At 40.0% G+C, this 14,184-nt stretch overlaps 1 protein-coding gene across 1 annotated transcript in view; it reads left to right on the top strand.

Moving 5' to 3' along the window:
- The window catches only part of syt6a (synaptotagmin VIa), a 49,903-nt gene that overhangs the window by 18,349 nt on the left and 17,370 nt on the right, over positions 1-14,184 (top strand). Inside the window, exons 2-3 of the mRNA XM_056424033.1 lie at positions 3,046-3,118; positions 3,208-3,227. Of these exons, the coding sequence (XP_056280008.1) occupies positions 3,046-3,118; positions 3,208-3,227 (93 nt within the window). The remainder of the gene's footprint in view (positions 1-3,045; positions 3,119-3,207; positions 3,228-14,184) is intronic.

The raw sequence follows: 14,184 nt of genomic DNA, 5'->3' as shown, positions 1-14,184 counted from the left end.
GTTTAGGTTCACCATCAATCTCGTTTCTAGTAACTGCTGTATGTAGCGGTTTTCAGTGAAACCACTCTGATGATGCCCCTCTACCTGAGTGGCTCCATGTGTATTGGAGCATCGGGAAGCAAAAGAGCAAGATATTTCCCCACAGGGGTTGTTGAAGGAAAGAAGAAGAGCAAATATTGGACATACATTTTTCAGGTGGCCAGAAACGTGATTCTAAATGAACGCTAATGTAATTCTGAATCTGGTGTGTAAATAGAAAGTGATTGTTAACACACAGGTTTCTTGCTTCTCATGAAAATGAATTAATGGCCATGAAAATGAATTAATGGCCATGAAAATGAATTAATCATGCTCTAAGAAGTCTGAGACTGAAATGTTGACCTTTAATTGTCTTGCTGTAATTAGTCAGATTTCAACAATATAGTAGATGAGAATGTGGAGCACGTTTGAATTTATTGACTGGACTTACCAAAATCTAATTTGGCCATAAATTACTTTAGTCCAAGTTCAGTCAAAATGTCCATATTTAGTCCAAATGAGGCGGTTTATGGCAAAGATTTTATGTCAAGGTTGACAATTCTGATCGTTAATGACATCAACCTAATCCTTAACATCCCTCTATACAGAAAGAGAAATGTAGTACAGCATTTTTCCACCTGCTCATTCACATTGTGCTCAGCTACATCCTGGCATTTGTTTGGCTAAGACTCATGAGCAGGCTACCTTTAGCTGAGGCATCACCATCCCTCCGCTTACCCCCATCAATGACCCATCAAGGAAGTCCTGCCTCTGTCAGCCGATTGTCATGCTACTCGCCTCTTATAACCCAATCGGTCATGCATTGTTAATGTTTCAAGGATATTGTTGTGTATGCTATTTGAAGCAGCTGCATCACAGGAAACTGAGTGATATGATTCGACTATGGGTGCATCTTTGTCTTTGATATTAGATTTAAAAAATTGGGTGGAGGGGGTGGGGGGGGGGTTATCTCACACGACTACGACACACACTTGATTAGATTGTAATTGTTAAAGAAATGAAGGGATGGCGCTGTAAGTCTAAATCACATGAAGCTTCTTAGCAGGATGTGCAGCATGTTGAAGTGGTTGGTGATGAAATTCATAATTCGACAGACAAAACTGTTTACTCATGCAAGTCTTACTGACACTGATCTGGGACATCAATAAGTTATTCATCAACCGTTTTTTAATCTTTCCCAGCACACAGATCCAAAATATACACTTGAACATTGCAAATGCACCGACAATGGTACAGGAAGTGGATATAGTGACTTACTGGGTTGTGGATGACGGTTTTGAAGCCTTGAGTTTGGCATCACCATCTCGGTTTTTGGCCGTCGCAATCCTGTTTTTTTGCAATAAGAAATTACACACAAGAAACATTTTTAGGCAAGTAAAATGTTACAATAACTGTCATAAACCAAACACACTGTGAAAGGATTAAAGTTCTCCCAGTACTCCCAGACCTGACAACATTGTGGTAGCAAGTTAGCAACCCCTCGATCCCAGTGAGCTCGCACTAAAGCGTGACATTCTTTATCGTCTATTTCACCCTAAATGAGACCATCATTTAATAATTGTACATCATTCTGTGTTGAAGAAGAGTTGAAAATAGCGATTGAGATCATTAACTCATGTTTACTTGTAAATCAGTGAGAAGTAGGTTTATTTTCTCACTCCTTTTTGCAAGCAGAAGAGTCGCCCCCTGCTGGCCATTAGAAATCACTTTTCAGAACTGGAGGTTGCCGTTGGAATGACCATCAATAAAAATGCATAAAATTACACGAGAAAATACAATGTTTTTTTAGATGTATTTTCTGATCTTACAAACTGTATCGCGCTCCTCCAAAACCACAAATGTGTTTTATCATCTACTTTGACTTGGTTCAGTTTTGTGAGATGGCTTTGTTACATAAACATCAAGATGCATTGTGTTTCATACACTTGCTTAAAAGAAAGAAGCTTTCTTCCTTCTGTGGAAACTGCACCAGAGTTCTGATTATTTGCAGCGTAAAATACGAATTAAGGGCAAGCCAATATATTGCGCTGTCTAGTTTTAAAACATTCTGCAGGTGTATTTCAGAGAAATAAATAATGCATTTGAACCCTTTCAGCTAACAGAACTGCGCTGTTCATGTTATCCAGTACACACTTTCTAGGATCTCAATTTTGAACGCTTGCCAACTGAACCGTATCATACACGCACACGTTCAACGCTCCAAATGCAATTTATTTCTATCTACTACGTCAGTGTTGCGCATCCGATCGATTTCAAGGTGTTCCCGCAGTCAGAGAAGCATCCGCTGCGAACCACAGCCTGTTGAGGAGCTGATGCTAATCTAGATAGAAGGAAGACTTGGGGGTTGCACTTTCTTTCCCCACGCCTCCTTCTCTCGCTCTGTTGAAGATGGTACTGATTGTGCTGCAATATGTCGCATTGACCACGGCCAAGACTGCCGACTGAGGCGCAATGTCACCCCTGCTTATTTAATCAGTGGTGTATGCCTCTTGAAGCGGTGCGTGGATGTACATGTGTTCATCACACCAGCTTACCGCAAGCTCTCTCGACACAGAACAAAGCAACGGCTTGCATGTGTTGCTCTTCAAAAAAACGCTTTCTTTTTGATCCCTCGTGACGCATTCTCCTAATGCCATTCTCTCTAGAAATAAAACAACTCTTTGAATGTGTTCTCTGGACATCTATTCAAAGAAAGCTTTGATATTCATGAGGATGCGCTCATGTATATTCATTCTCCTAAACTTATGCGTGTTTCCTTTCTTTTGCTGCATTGCCCCTGCTTTTTAAGGCAGCAAACAACATTTCTTTGCTGGGTTTCTCTCTTTTTCTATTTTTCTTTCACTACATGTTTACTGCAACAGAAGTTCAAGTGGCTTGTGGTCGTTTTAGCACAACAGGGTTGAAGTGAGAAGCTATTGAGCTTGTTTGACTGGGCTGGGTGACGGATATGCCCCTAGACATTTGCACTACAGTATCCTGCTGACTTGCTTGCTCTCACTGCCATAGAAACTGGGTTCCTGAGTGCAGTGGAGGCTCATTCTGCTCTGGAGCAAGCAAGGAAGAGGATCGGAAGGAGAGAGTAAGGGGGAGAAGAAGAAGAAAAAAGAGACAGAGAGAAAAAGAGAAACAGAGGGTGGGAGAAGTGAAGAGAGAGAGAGAGAGAGGAAAAGTGAGACACACTGTCACTGGTGAGTACACAGCTGTCACAGCAGATTGAATCAGGGGTTCAAATCTGTTGCTTTGAGCGTCTTTTTTCCTTCTTTGTTCGCTTTTGACGATTGATTTCACTGCTGTGCTGTTAGACAGGTTGCAGGTTGCCAGTTTGTTGGCGGATGTGAGCGGGAGAGACGCACGTCGCTTCGCTCAAAGATGCAGAGGACAGATGCAGAGCAGCCGTAGCTTTTCATTTGCATATCAGTCATGAATTCTGTTGTACTCTCTCAACTGGGAATCTTTAACTAATATTTACTTTTGAATAATACATGCCAGGATAAAACTACTTCTCTTTTTGAGGCAGCCTTTCCTGACTATATCATCTTCTATCATTTATGAAGCATCGTTTTAATATTTTATAAGAGTGAATGTCTGCAGCTGCACTTTCCACCTCTATCTTACACAACTCTGCCCATCATACTGCTGTCTGAACCCGGGTTCAAATTAGCGAGATATTGACCTATTATTTCCACATCCTTTTAGTTTTTTGGATCTAATTGTTTTTCGTGCTATAAAGTTTCAAGTGCTTTCATCATTTTGATTGTAAAAAGAAATGCTAGTTCAAGTTATTGCAGGCAAATACACCCACATGGCAGAGGCGAAGAGACTGGCTCAGCTGCACAATGTGAAGCCGGATCACTGCTTTGTGCATGTTTTCTATTTGTGTCTCTGTCTTCTTCAGTTTGCACATGCTTGTGTGTGTCCCTCCCCCCCACACACACACACACACACCCCTTCCTCCTCCTTGCTCTTGCTGTGTTTGATCAACGTGCATCATGACACTTTGATGAAGCGCCAGAGCTTTGGGTCTAATACAAACGGAGAGATACAGCAGGATACCCTGCGCTCCATGTCAGCCTGAGTGCGGGGGAAATTGTAATATTCTGATCATCATTTTCTAAATTTTTTCACTTCGGATTCAAAGTACGTCAGATGTGTTAATAAGCAGAGATTCTTGCCACGAACAGATCAGGGAATACCGTTGGAAACGTTTTCTACAACAATGTCCAACCTGTTATGTGGAGTTAATCCCGTCAGTGTTTATGTTCATCTCTGCGGTTCCTCGGATCCCCTGGCTCCCTTCACCTGTTCCTCCAGTGCAGTTGTATATGGGTTTCCTCCCCCTCCTGCAGCAGCAGCTTTGGGAGAAAACTGAATTAAACAAATCCAACCAGCCTTATCAGTTTTCTGCTGGTTCCTGCCATGACTGGATCCCGGTGTCCCTTCCTGGCAAGCCGTATTTATGGTGTATATGTGTGTGCTTGTGGATGTGTTTGATGGCTCTGCCCTGGATGAGCTACAATGCGCAAATGACCAATTGCCTCCCTGCATTCATGCGAGTGTGTGTGTGTGTGTGTGTGTGTGTGTGTGCGGCATTGACATGATTGTGTGTGATCAGGTCAGGATAGCTACAGGGGTTGTTTTATTGTTCTTTGTGAGAGGATTCAGGGATTCTGGCATTTGTTTCTCTGGTGACATGATTTATGACTTCTTGTTAACATGTCACGTAAAATGTCCCTGAGAGGGAGCTTGGTCCGCGAACAATAGTGCACACCGGTGTGACAAATCCATAAAGCACACATGTGGGAAAGCATGTATGCATTGCGGTTTGAGATAGTGCTGAGCTCTCTGACGGCCCCCTCCGGACATAATTTGTTTCAATACAATAGAAAATCGGGCAGAATTTTGACAGCCTTGTGGCCCGGATCAATACCCCAGTCATCTATGAGGGAAAACACTATTGCTCTTGTACAACAAGAGGATGTGCTACCCTGATAATGATTGCTCTTGTTTAGAGGAAGCAGAAGGAAGCTAATGTGCGATAAAGCACATTAGAGGAATAATCCTGGTCATGGGGGGGCCAAATGTTGCATCTCTGAATTGTTAGAGAGGGGAAAAGCTCTGCGGAGCAAAGCTGCTACTGAATTGCAAATGGCTGTTTAGCGATGAGGGCTCATTTCCGATTGCTTTTGGGCAAAATACCCAGATTGATCATCTTAACAAATCTTTAATTCACCATCTATCTTATGTCCCGGTCTGGAACTGGTGACGCATGCTAACTCAGCGACGCTGTGAACTCAATGAACATGGCCGACCACCTTAACTTAGACCGAGTGTGGATACACTTCACCAAAGGAAACTCACAACAAGTGGGAGGAAACAACAAGTCCCCTGCTTTTATCTATCACCTGTACGTGATGTTTAAGTACAACATTGTGGCAGATAACTTCTCCTGAGCCAACCGCCGGTGTTACACTGTATGCTGGGCCCATTCAATTGACGTGTGGCAGTGCTTTAACGATTTTGCCTTCACACAATGTTAAATCTGTGATTTATTGAGTTGATATTTGATAAATAATAAATATTATTTCCACTCTGTTTAATTTAATTCTGCAGCTGCAGCAAATCCCAACAGAAGACATTTTCTTTCGCAGAAAAAAACAAAAATGAATAATGTCAAAGTTAATGAATGTCACTGAGCAGTGACAAAACATCTGGTAAACACCAGTTTTCGGTAATTTAAGATTATGCAATCACATTGCTCATTTAGAGTGGGTGGCCAATACTCCATTATCATAATAGTTTTTCTATCGTATAAGATAAGTCTTTCACAAAGCGATGGGCTTGTTACCTCCTAATATTAAGCAGTGACCCCCCCAGTTATAAATTGGGACCTCTAAACTTGTATTACTGTCTCATTTTAATTAATTTAATCTTGGTTTATAACAAAAAACTGAATAGAGTTTTTTCTTTTCATATCTTATCCCATTATGCATCTAATTAACCCCTCAGATGTATCCTAAGACCCATTGTAGAGGTCTTGACCACAACATGAAACATAAACTAATTAAACAAGAGAATATTAGGCATTTTTACTCGAAAAATTTACACAAACTATTATTCAATTATCGAAATAGCTAAATTCATTTCTCCTCACTAAAGTTGTCATCATTTCCCAAAATACAAACTCCCTAAAAAGAGCTGTATAAAATGCTATCAAAATCCATCCCTATTAGCAAAAAACATTGTCATAGCTTCTCTTCTAAGGGAAATTCATAATTTCCATTTCTATCTGGCAAGAAAATAAGTATAATCGAAAAAAATAGCATGACATCCAAAGAAATTATGAGTGGCAGCAAGCTTAAAAGCCCTCATTCCATGAAGCTGTAGGCCTTGCTTCTTACTTGTATTCACATTGCAGCTATAAAGCAAAGCGTTCATCACAATCTGATGTTGTTGTTGAACACTGATCTCTTCCCCAAAACACCACCAGCTGAAATACAACCAAAACACCCTAAAGGCACTCTTTCACACTTTTTATCCTGTGCAAAAGAGTATAAATTTAGGTTTCATCCACACAAAAAGTCAATATAAACAGTTTCAGCGTTGGAGGTTGGGTCCCAGATTTTATTTACAAGAGAGAAAAAGTGCTTCAATGATTTTAGTTTGGGAGCTAAATTAAACATACCACTGAAAATATGGGAAACAGAACGAATCAATGAATAATGTATTGCTTCTCTGCAAATGTAGAGTAGTACTCTAGGTTCCGATTCAAACTAAAAAATGCAAAACAATATTGAGAGCGTCTGAGACTGAATCTGACGATAGGATTCAGCTGCTGAAGCCCTGAAAGATGTAGAGCATTGCTGGGGTTCCTTTAAGCCTGACAACGCTCCCCTCTTGGTGAAACGACATCTGCCCACCAATTTCATTATATCAGTTGAACTATAATGCATCATGAGGCGACCAGCTTCTGAGCACGTGGTACACAACGTCAAGGCCCGGCTTGTATTCAACGGAGTCAGGGTGATGGATGTGTCATTTCCTCACGCTGACTGGTTGTTTGCCCCCATCATCGGGGCCCAGAGGTCGAAGGTCAGGTCAAATCCAAGGCCTGCCTGCCTCCACAAACTAAAATCTGATGTGGCTGCATTTCTTTTAACTGCATGGGGGGTTTACAGGACATATTTTGATGTGTCATTGACAATTAAACTTGGGATAGATTGGTGAAATAGGAAGACAGAGGTTAGAGTTTCACACGTTTTGGGAAATAGGTATGTTAAAATGTATTTCACTTTCGGGGATCAAGAAAGTATGTTTACTTCTTCTAAATCTGGAGCATAAAGACTGGAAACTATTTTTTTTAATGATGCAACTAGAGGTATTTCCTAAAATATCTTTAAAATACTGATTCTACTCTTACTAAAAACAACAATAATACAACACATATTAGTTTGACATATAATCCATACATACTTCATTGCCTCATTCTGTTTTGTAAACACACTGTTTTAAATATCCATTCCTCTTCTAGCCTCTGGTAAACAATCAAATATTTTAATAGGCTCTTAAGAATATGCCAAAACATATTACCATTTCAATTATGTTTCTCCCACATATTTCCCTTAAACTTAATCAGAGACATTAAAAAGCTAAAGCATCTTCCCACTCGCTCCACATCACTCACACCTTCTCGATACACATGACAGGGTGGCTGCTAACCCTGTATATTTGTCATGATTAACAATGCAATATTTCAGGGCAATGGAGCATTTAGAGTGGAGCCAAAGCTTCCATCGAGCACTACCGGGCGCTCATAACCTCTGCCAGTAATGGATGTAGCACATCCATTTAAAATCCCTGGTGATGAAAATTACTGAGATTGAAAATGAGTTTACGTTATTTTTTACAAGGGGCCAGATCGCTGCCGGTTAGTTTTATTGTGATGCCTCTGGAAATTAAAACATCCATATAGTGGCATGCAGGAAGCACGGGCTGAATCGATAACTTTTCCACTCTTGTAAAGTTGGACATTTTCAACCTTTATTGTTCAATAGCATCATGCAGTCCACCTGCTCCGCTGGTCTCATGAGAACTTGTATTCTACAGATTCTGACGCGGTCTGGTTGATGATATCCTTTTTTCCTCCACATCTAATATAAAACAAATCATACGACTTCGGATTGGACATAATACTTATAGCTCTCGGTACGGTAAAGATTCATCAGCTACATGATGATGGGACAAGGAGGATACAAGGCTGTGGCGGATGGTTCGATTCAGTTTATTTGTATAGCCCATTTTCACAAATTACAAATTTGTCTCAGAGTGCTTTACAATCTGGACACAGACATCCCAGTCCCAAAACCTCACATCGGATCAGGAAAAACTCCCAAATAACCCTTCACGGGGAAAAAAAGGAAAGAAACCTTCAGGAGAGCAACAGAGGAGGATCCCTCTCCAGGATGGACAGGTGCAATAGATGTAATGTGTACAGAAGGAATCATTATACACAAATTAAAACACAGTAACAACACAATCAATGAATATGACAGAGTGTATGAATAGTTGGTAGTACGCATATTCCACGATGAAGACCTCCACGATCCATCAGGCAGATGGAGGTAGAGAGGAGGAGTGGGCGGAGTCTCAACAGTGGGCGGAGTCTCAGCAGGGCCATGGCATAGTTGGTAGTAGGAATATTCCACGATCCAGACCTCGATGATCCATCAGGCAGATAGGATTTATGACGTCAAAAGGACTCCGGGGAGAAAGCAGAGTTAGTAATGTGCAATAGAGAGATGAAAATTCATCCATAAGTAGAGAGAGAAGAGGAGATAGGTGCTCAGTGCATCCTAAACGTCCCCCAGCAGCTATAAGCCTATAGCAGCATATCAAGGGGCTGGACCAGGTGAACCTGATTCAGCCCTAATGCATCAGGCCGGATGCAGTAGCACCACTTGTGAGGTGTCATGTTGGGGCTGGACCCTCTGTCTGAACCCAACGTCACGCTCCAGGGAAGGATGAAGCCGGACCGGTGTCTCAGCCCAGCATGCTGATTGGAAGTCAGACTATATTGGACAATTCTGCATTTTAGGATTTACTTCCATTAAGATGATTCATGTTCATGGTCCATTTTCTAGATAAAGTGGTGACCCTGAACACATCACCACGACCAAGTCATGTTTGACGTGCATGCAGGGAACTGGATACCACATGTTTTTGTTGCTTTATCTTACCAACAATACTTTCTTGACTTTAGCCATATTGTAGATGTACATACACGCACATTTATGTATAAGATAAGATAATCCTTTATTAGTCCCACAGCGGGGAACTTTGCAGGATTACAGTAGCATAGTGGATAGTACAAACAAACAAACAAGAGACATAAATCAACAACAAGATCAAAACAAGTATAATGAATATGTATCAAACAGTAAAGGCATAATAAATAAGTAGAACACTTTTTTTTTAAAATACAGATATGATATAGTCGGACTGAATGGTTGATATAAAAAACATATTTCTAGTTACTGTGTGGATAATTGCTCAGTAATCTTCTGTAAGAGCTGTGCACTGTGGTTTAATGTGTACTAATCTGAGTGAAACGGGAGTAAATATCAGCAGCGGATTATGACACACACTCTGTATTTCTGGCATGTGCAGAGTGTCATTGTGAGGCAGGAACATGTGACCATGTCCCTTTTGCACATGCAGTCTATCCCTAAAATGTTCTGGAACATTGTCTTCATGGGGTCAAGTGTGAATGGTAGCAATGATCTAAATTCAGGGAAATCGGTGTCGCCAAGATTCCCACCTCAATACATACCTAGCAGCATTTTAGGGAAAAATGTTGGTTTGGATGATTGACTTGATTTGACTTGTCGGACACACTTGGAAATTGAATACATTACAACGACATTCGCACACGACAAAAACAGCTCCTGAAAGCCATTGTTCCTCAAGAATGCTCATGATGCCCCATCTCGTTTTCTTCTGTTGAGTTGTATGGTGGTTGACATCCATGTATGTCGCATTACCGCTATCAAGCTGGACTGTCTCTTGACTGATCTATTCCGACATTGACATGCTGTGTAAAAAAACGCAAGCTGGAAATGTTCCTGAATAAAAATGTGAAAATCCTAAGGCAAAGTTTATCCTAATAATTTAACGTGAACTATGTGTGTAAGAGAATTTACAGTGTGGCTCATTGATGTGGAAATTAGAACTTTAGTCAACAATTGAGCTTTAGGGCACAGCAAAATACTAATATGTATATCATGTAATGGTTGTTTACTTCATGAGGATGAATAAGTAGATTTCACACCAGTTGATGCGTTTTCATTTCGGTAAACAAGACAAATCTAAAGCGTCTCATGGGCAAAACACATGATTGGATGTTTTTGCAAAAAAACTGGGCTGAGCAAATTGGGCTCAGCATAGCTTGAAATAATATTGTATACTTCATATCAAGCACATTACACTACATTTCATTTAGCTGATGCTTTTATCCAAACCAACTTAAATTCGTACACCGTAACAGCTACAGGGAGCAGTTCTGGGTTTAGTCACTTAGTGTCTTGCTCAAGGACACATGAACTCGGGTGGGGATTGAACCACCGATCCTCTGAATTATATTTTCTTCTAAACTAATCACAATTTTTAATCTTGTTACCTATTTTGTTCTGTTGGTTATACATTACTAATGCAAAAGACTATTTAACAGAATATAAAAAAACCTTCAAAACGTATCTAAACACATATTTACCAATTCAAATGACTTAAATTCTTTGTATTTGTTTCTTGAAGCAAATTATACATTTTAAAATGCTGTTCAATGCCAATAGTTAGTACATTTCTAAACATAAAAGACACAACTTTGAGATAAATGGTTTAATTTAGCACCATAATGTAATAAATCAATGTTGAATTTGAGGTTTGCCTCAGTCCTGATGAGTAATGGATTGATTTTGCAGTCTATCTCTCATAAGTAATGTTAACTGCAGAACATCTACAGCTCCAAATCGTTCTATTTTATCATTTTAATGTTCTCTTGAACAGGCCTCTGAAGCTCTGCAATCTATTTTAATATTTGCTCTCTGCAAACAGCCCCCATGAGGAAAGGGAACCTGGCTGGCTGTAAGCTGTGTGACAGAGATAGGGGGCTCCTGGTCAACAAGCAGGTTAATTGTGTGAGAGCACCAGATGTTAATGCTGGACTGAACTCAACAATCACATTTCCACAGGAGGCTCCCCCGTGGCCTCCGATTGGTCGCAAAACACAACAATCAAATGAAACTTGACAATGCAGAAAATGTGATTTGGCCCAAATCAATACAATGTTGTAGTTAATTTAATGTTCTAATCTGTATGGATGGATTATAAACAGATTGAACTGTTTAGAGGATTAGATGATGTGCAGGAAAGGAGAGAATGCACTTTAATTTAACTTCACACTTGTGGAGGAAATAACAGCTTTCTGAAAGTGTCTCCTAGGTGGATTATTGAGTGTGAAAGACGGCACCTTGTATGAACCCTCTGAGGTCAATGAGCAAACTCAGGTCATTGTGTAGTGAACAAAAGGAGTCTATTCTATGCCTTTTGGGTGACAATATATGTATATATGTATATTTATATATACATATATACATATATGTGCGTATATATGTATTGTGATGTCTTGAGAGGACGGGATCGTGAGGTGAGGCGTGGGTACACAAATCAAGACGACAGGCGAGGGTTTCTTTGACTAAAAGTTTTTGTAATTAGATTCTTCTTAACAAAAAGGTCAACTTAACGCCAACAAAAGTCGTTGTACAAAACAAACATAAGTGCTTCAGTCCTCTCCTGGTTCATTGTCTTTAACATAATATCAGAACTCTCCTGAGCTCCTATCCTGTCTTCACCCTCACACCAGCTTCCCACAGGCTCATCAGCCTCATCCCTTTCAGCTGTGCAGCAGCCTTGGCCCACCTGCACTGCTGAGTGGGAATTGTAGTTTTTTACACTGGATGTCATGCTGGTTGTAGTCCCTGCTGCAACCACCGGGAAGGAATGTACCTCCCATTAATCACCATTCCTCTTATGACATCACAATATATATACACACACATGTATATATATATATATGTATATACACACACACATATACCTCTCTCTCTCTATGTATATATATAAATATATATGTGCGTGCGTATATATGTATCTATCTATATATATATATTAGGGCTGTCAATCGATTAAAAAAAAGTAACTAATTAATCGCACATTTTGAAATTTATTAATCGCGATTAATCGCGATTAAAAGTTTTTTTTCTTCTTTTTAAAGACAAAACTTCACACAGAGCTGTGTTTTCAAAGAGGCTCCTACCTATAAAGTGCCAGCGAGGTATTTAATATCGTGGATGATAAATTGTTTCTTCAGTGAAACATCCAGATTAGTAAAAAAAAAAAAGTATATTGAGACCCCATTGGTCCTGTCATCTTTAACACTGAACAGCAGCAGAACCAGTGGCCTTGGTAACTGACTGACATTCAAATATGTCACATTCACCCTCTGGAGGCTGGGCTCATTTTCTCCATTTTACAAAAAAATGTAAATTCACCTTTTAAAGGCGTTTGCATGTGACACATACCCCCACGTGTTATACATCAAACATTCCAGAACAATCTCAGCTCTATATATTGAGGCACATTGTCCTCGCGCCGTGTTCTCTGGTTCTCTGACTGACAGGTTGCTAATGAACTTCACCTGTGAGGTGGGAGGTCCTTTGTGATTTACTGAGTGTTCATTGGTTGTTGTTTTCGCAAAATGTTGACAGACAAACGGATTGACAAATCACGTTGAAGGTTTCGTGTGACGAGTTCTTTCCGCGCCGCGTCACCCGACACGTCGCCCCTCCGTTCCTCTGTGTATCAGAGGGGGGCGGGGAGAAGGGAGCAGGAGGAAACCCGACTGATTCATCCACGAGTTAAACTGATTTATGCTCCTTATTTTCGCGGAGAAATAATTGTTTTAAAAACGGAAACAGTGTTAAACCGCACTGCCGCGATTTGACACTCAGGGGAGTGTAAAAACTTCAACGAACACCGGAAGTAAACAAAGTTGCGTTAATTGCGTTAAAATATTTAGTGCGTTAAATTATGTCGCATAGATTAACGCGTTAACGCTGACAGCCCTAATATATATATATATCAATATATATCTCTATACATAGATAGACAAAACTAAAAGATAGAGGACAGAATGAGGAAGTGCACCAACGCTAACTCATTTATGGGTTTTAGGGCTCATTCCTGCAGCACTTTATTTCGTCAATAATTTAATTAATTGTGTTGAGTAAAGATGAATATGGTTATGACTTTGCATTAAAGCAACACAAGCTGTCCTTCAGGGCCTCCATCCTTCAGCTGTCTCCGAGTTTGAACATTTTCACTATGGCAGTTTTCTGAAAGACCGTTTCTCTGTTGCACATTTTGGCATAAAGGTTGGTGAAAACACCAACGTTATTGTTATTTTTTTTAACATATTTCCACTCGACAGTCTGTCTTGGCCTTGCATGTAGGAGCTTTCAACGAGACTGAATTATTGAGCTGATAAACAAGGGCAAGAAAAGGTGCCGCCCCCAAATCATTTGTCTGGATTGTTGCATTTGATATATTACATAATAATGTTATGCCTAAGGCTGAGTTCACATACAAAGTTATTGTGTCTTTAAAAGCTTCTGTCACGTTTATCTTTATTGCCAATGCAGTTTGATACTCTGAGTGGAAGTTCACTCTGCAATGAAATACAATGTTTAGTAAACTGGAGGAAACATTGTTATTCATCCCTATACTTTCAGTGTTTAATGAGCATTTCAAATCATTAAAACTTGTTTACAGACCCCTTTTCTTCACACATATTACTTTTTAATTAAAGCAATCAATTATAAGTAATTAGTTGCTAAATAGTCAGAATAAATACTGTAAGCATGATTTTTAAGGGTAATATAGAGAAATCCTCAATAAATATAGCATCTTTTCCCCATCGAGGTGTGGCGTAAAAGTATAATGTTTTTCTCCGTGGACTCGAAGTCTTCACGCCTCCGCCTGATCTGCTGCTGTCTAAACTCCTCTTCGCATGTGGTGGGGCTTTAGGATTTAGGG

The sequence above is a fragment of the Pseudoliparis swirei genome, chromosome 9, assembly GCF_029220125.1.
Source record: "Pseudoliparis swirei isolate HS2019 ecotype Mariana Trench chromosome 9, NWPU_hadal_v1, whole genome shotgun sequence".
NCBI classification, from domain to species: domain Eukaryota; kingdom Metazoa; phylum Chordata; class Actinopteri; order Perciformes; family Liparidae; genus Pseudoliparis; species Pseudoliparis swirei.
This window is presented reverse-complemented; position numbering and strand designations above follow the sequence as displayed.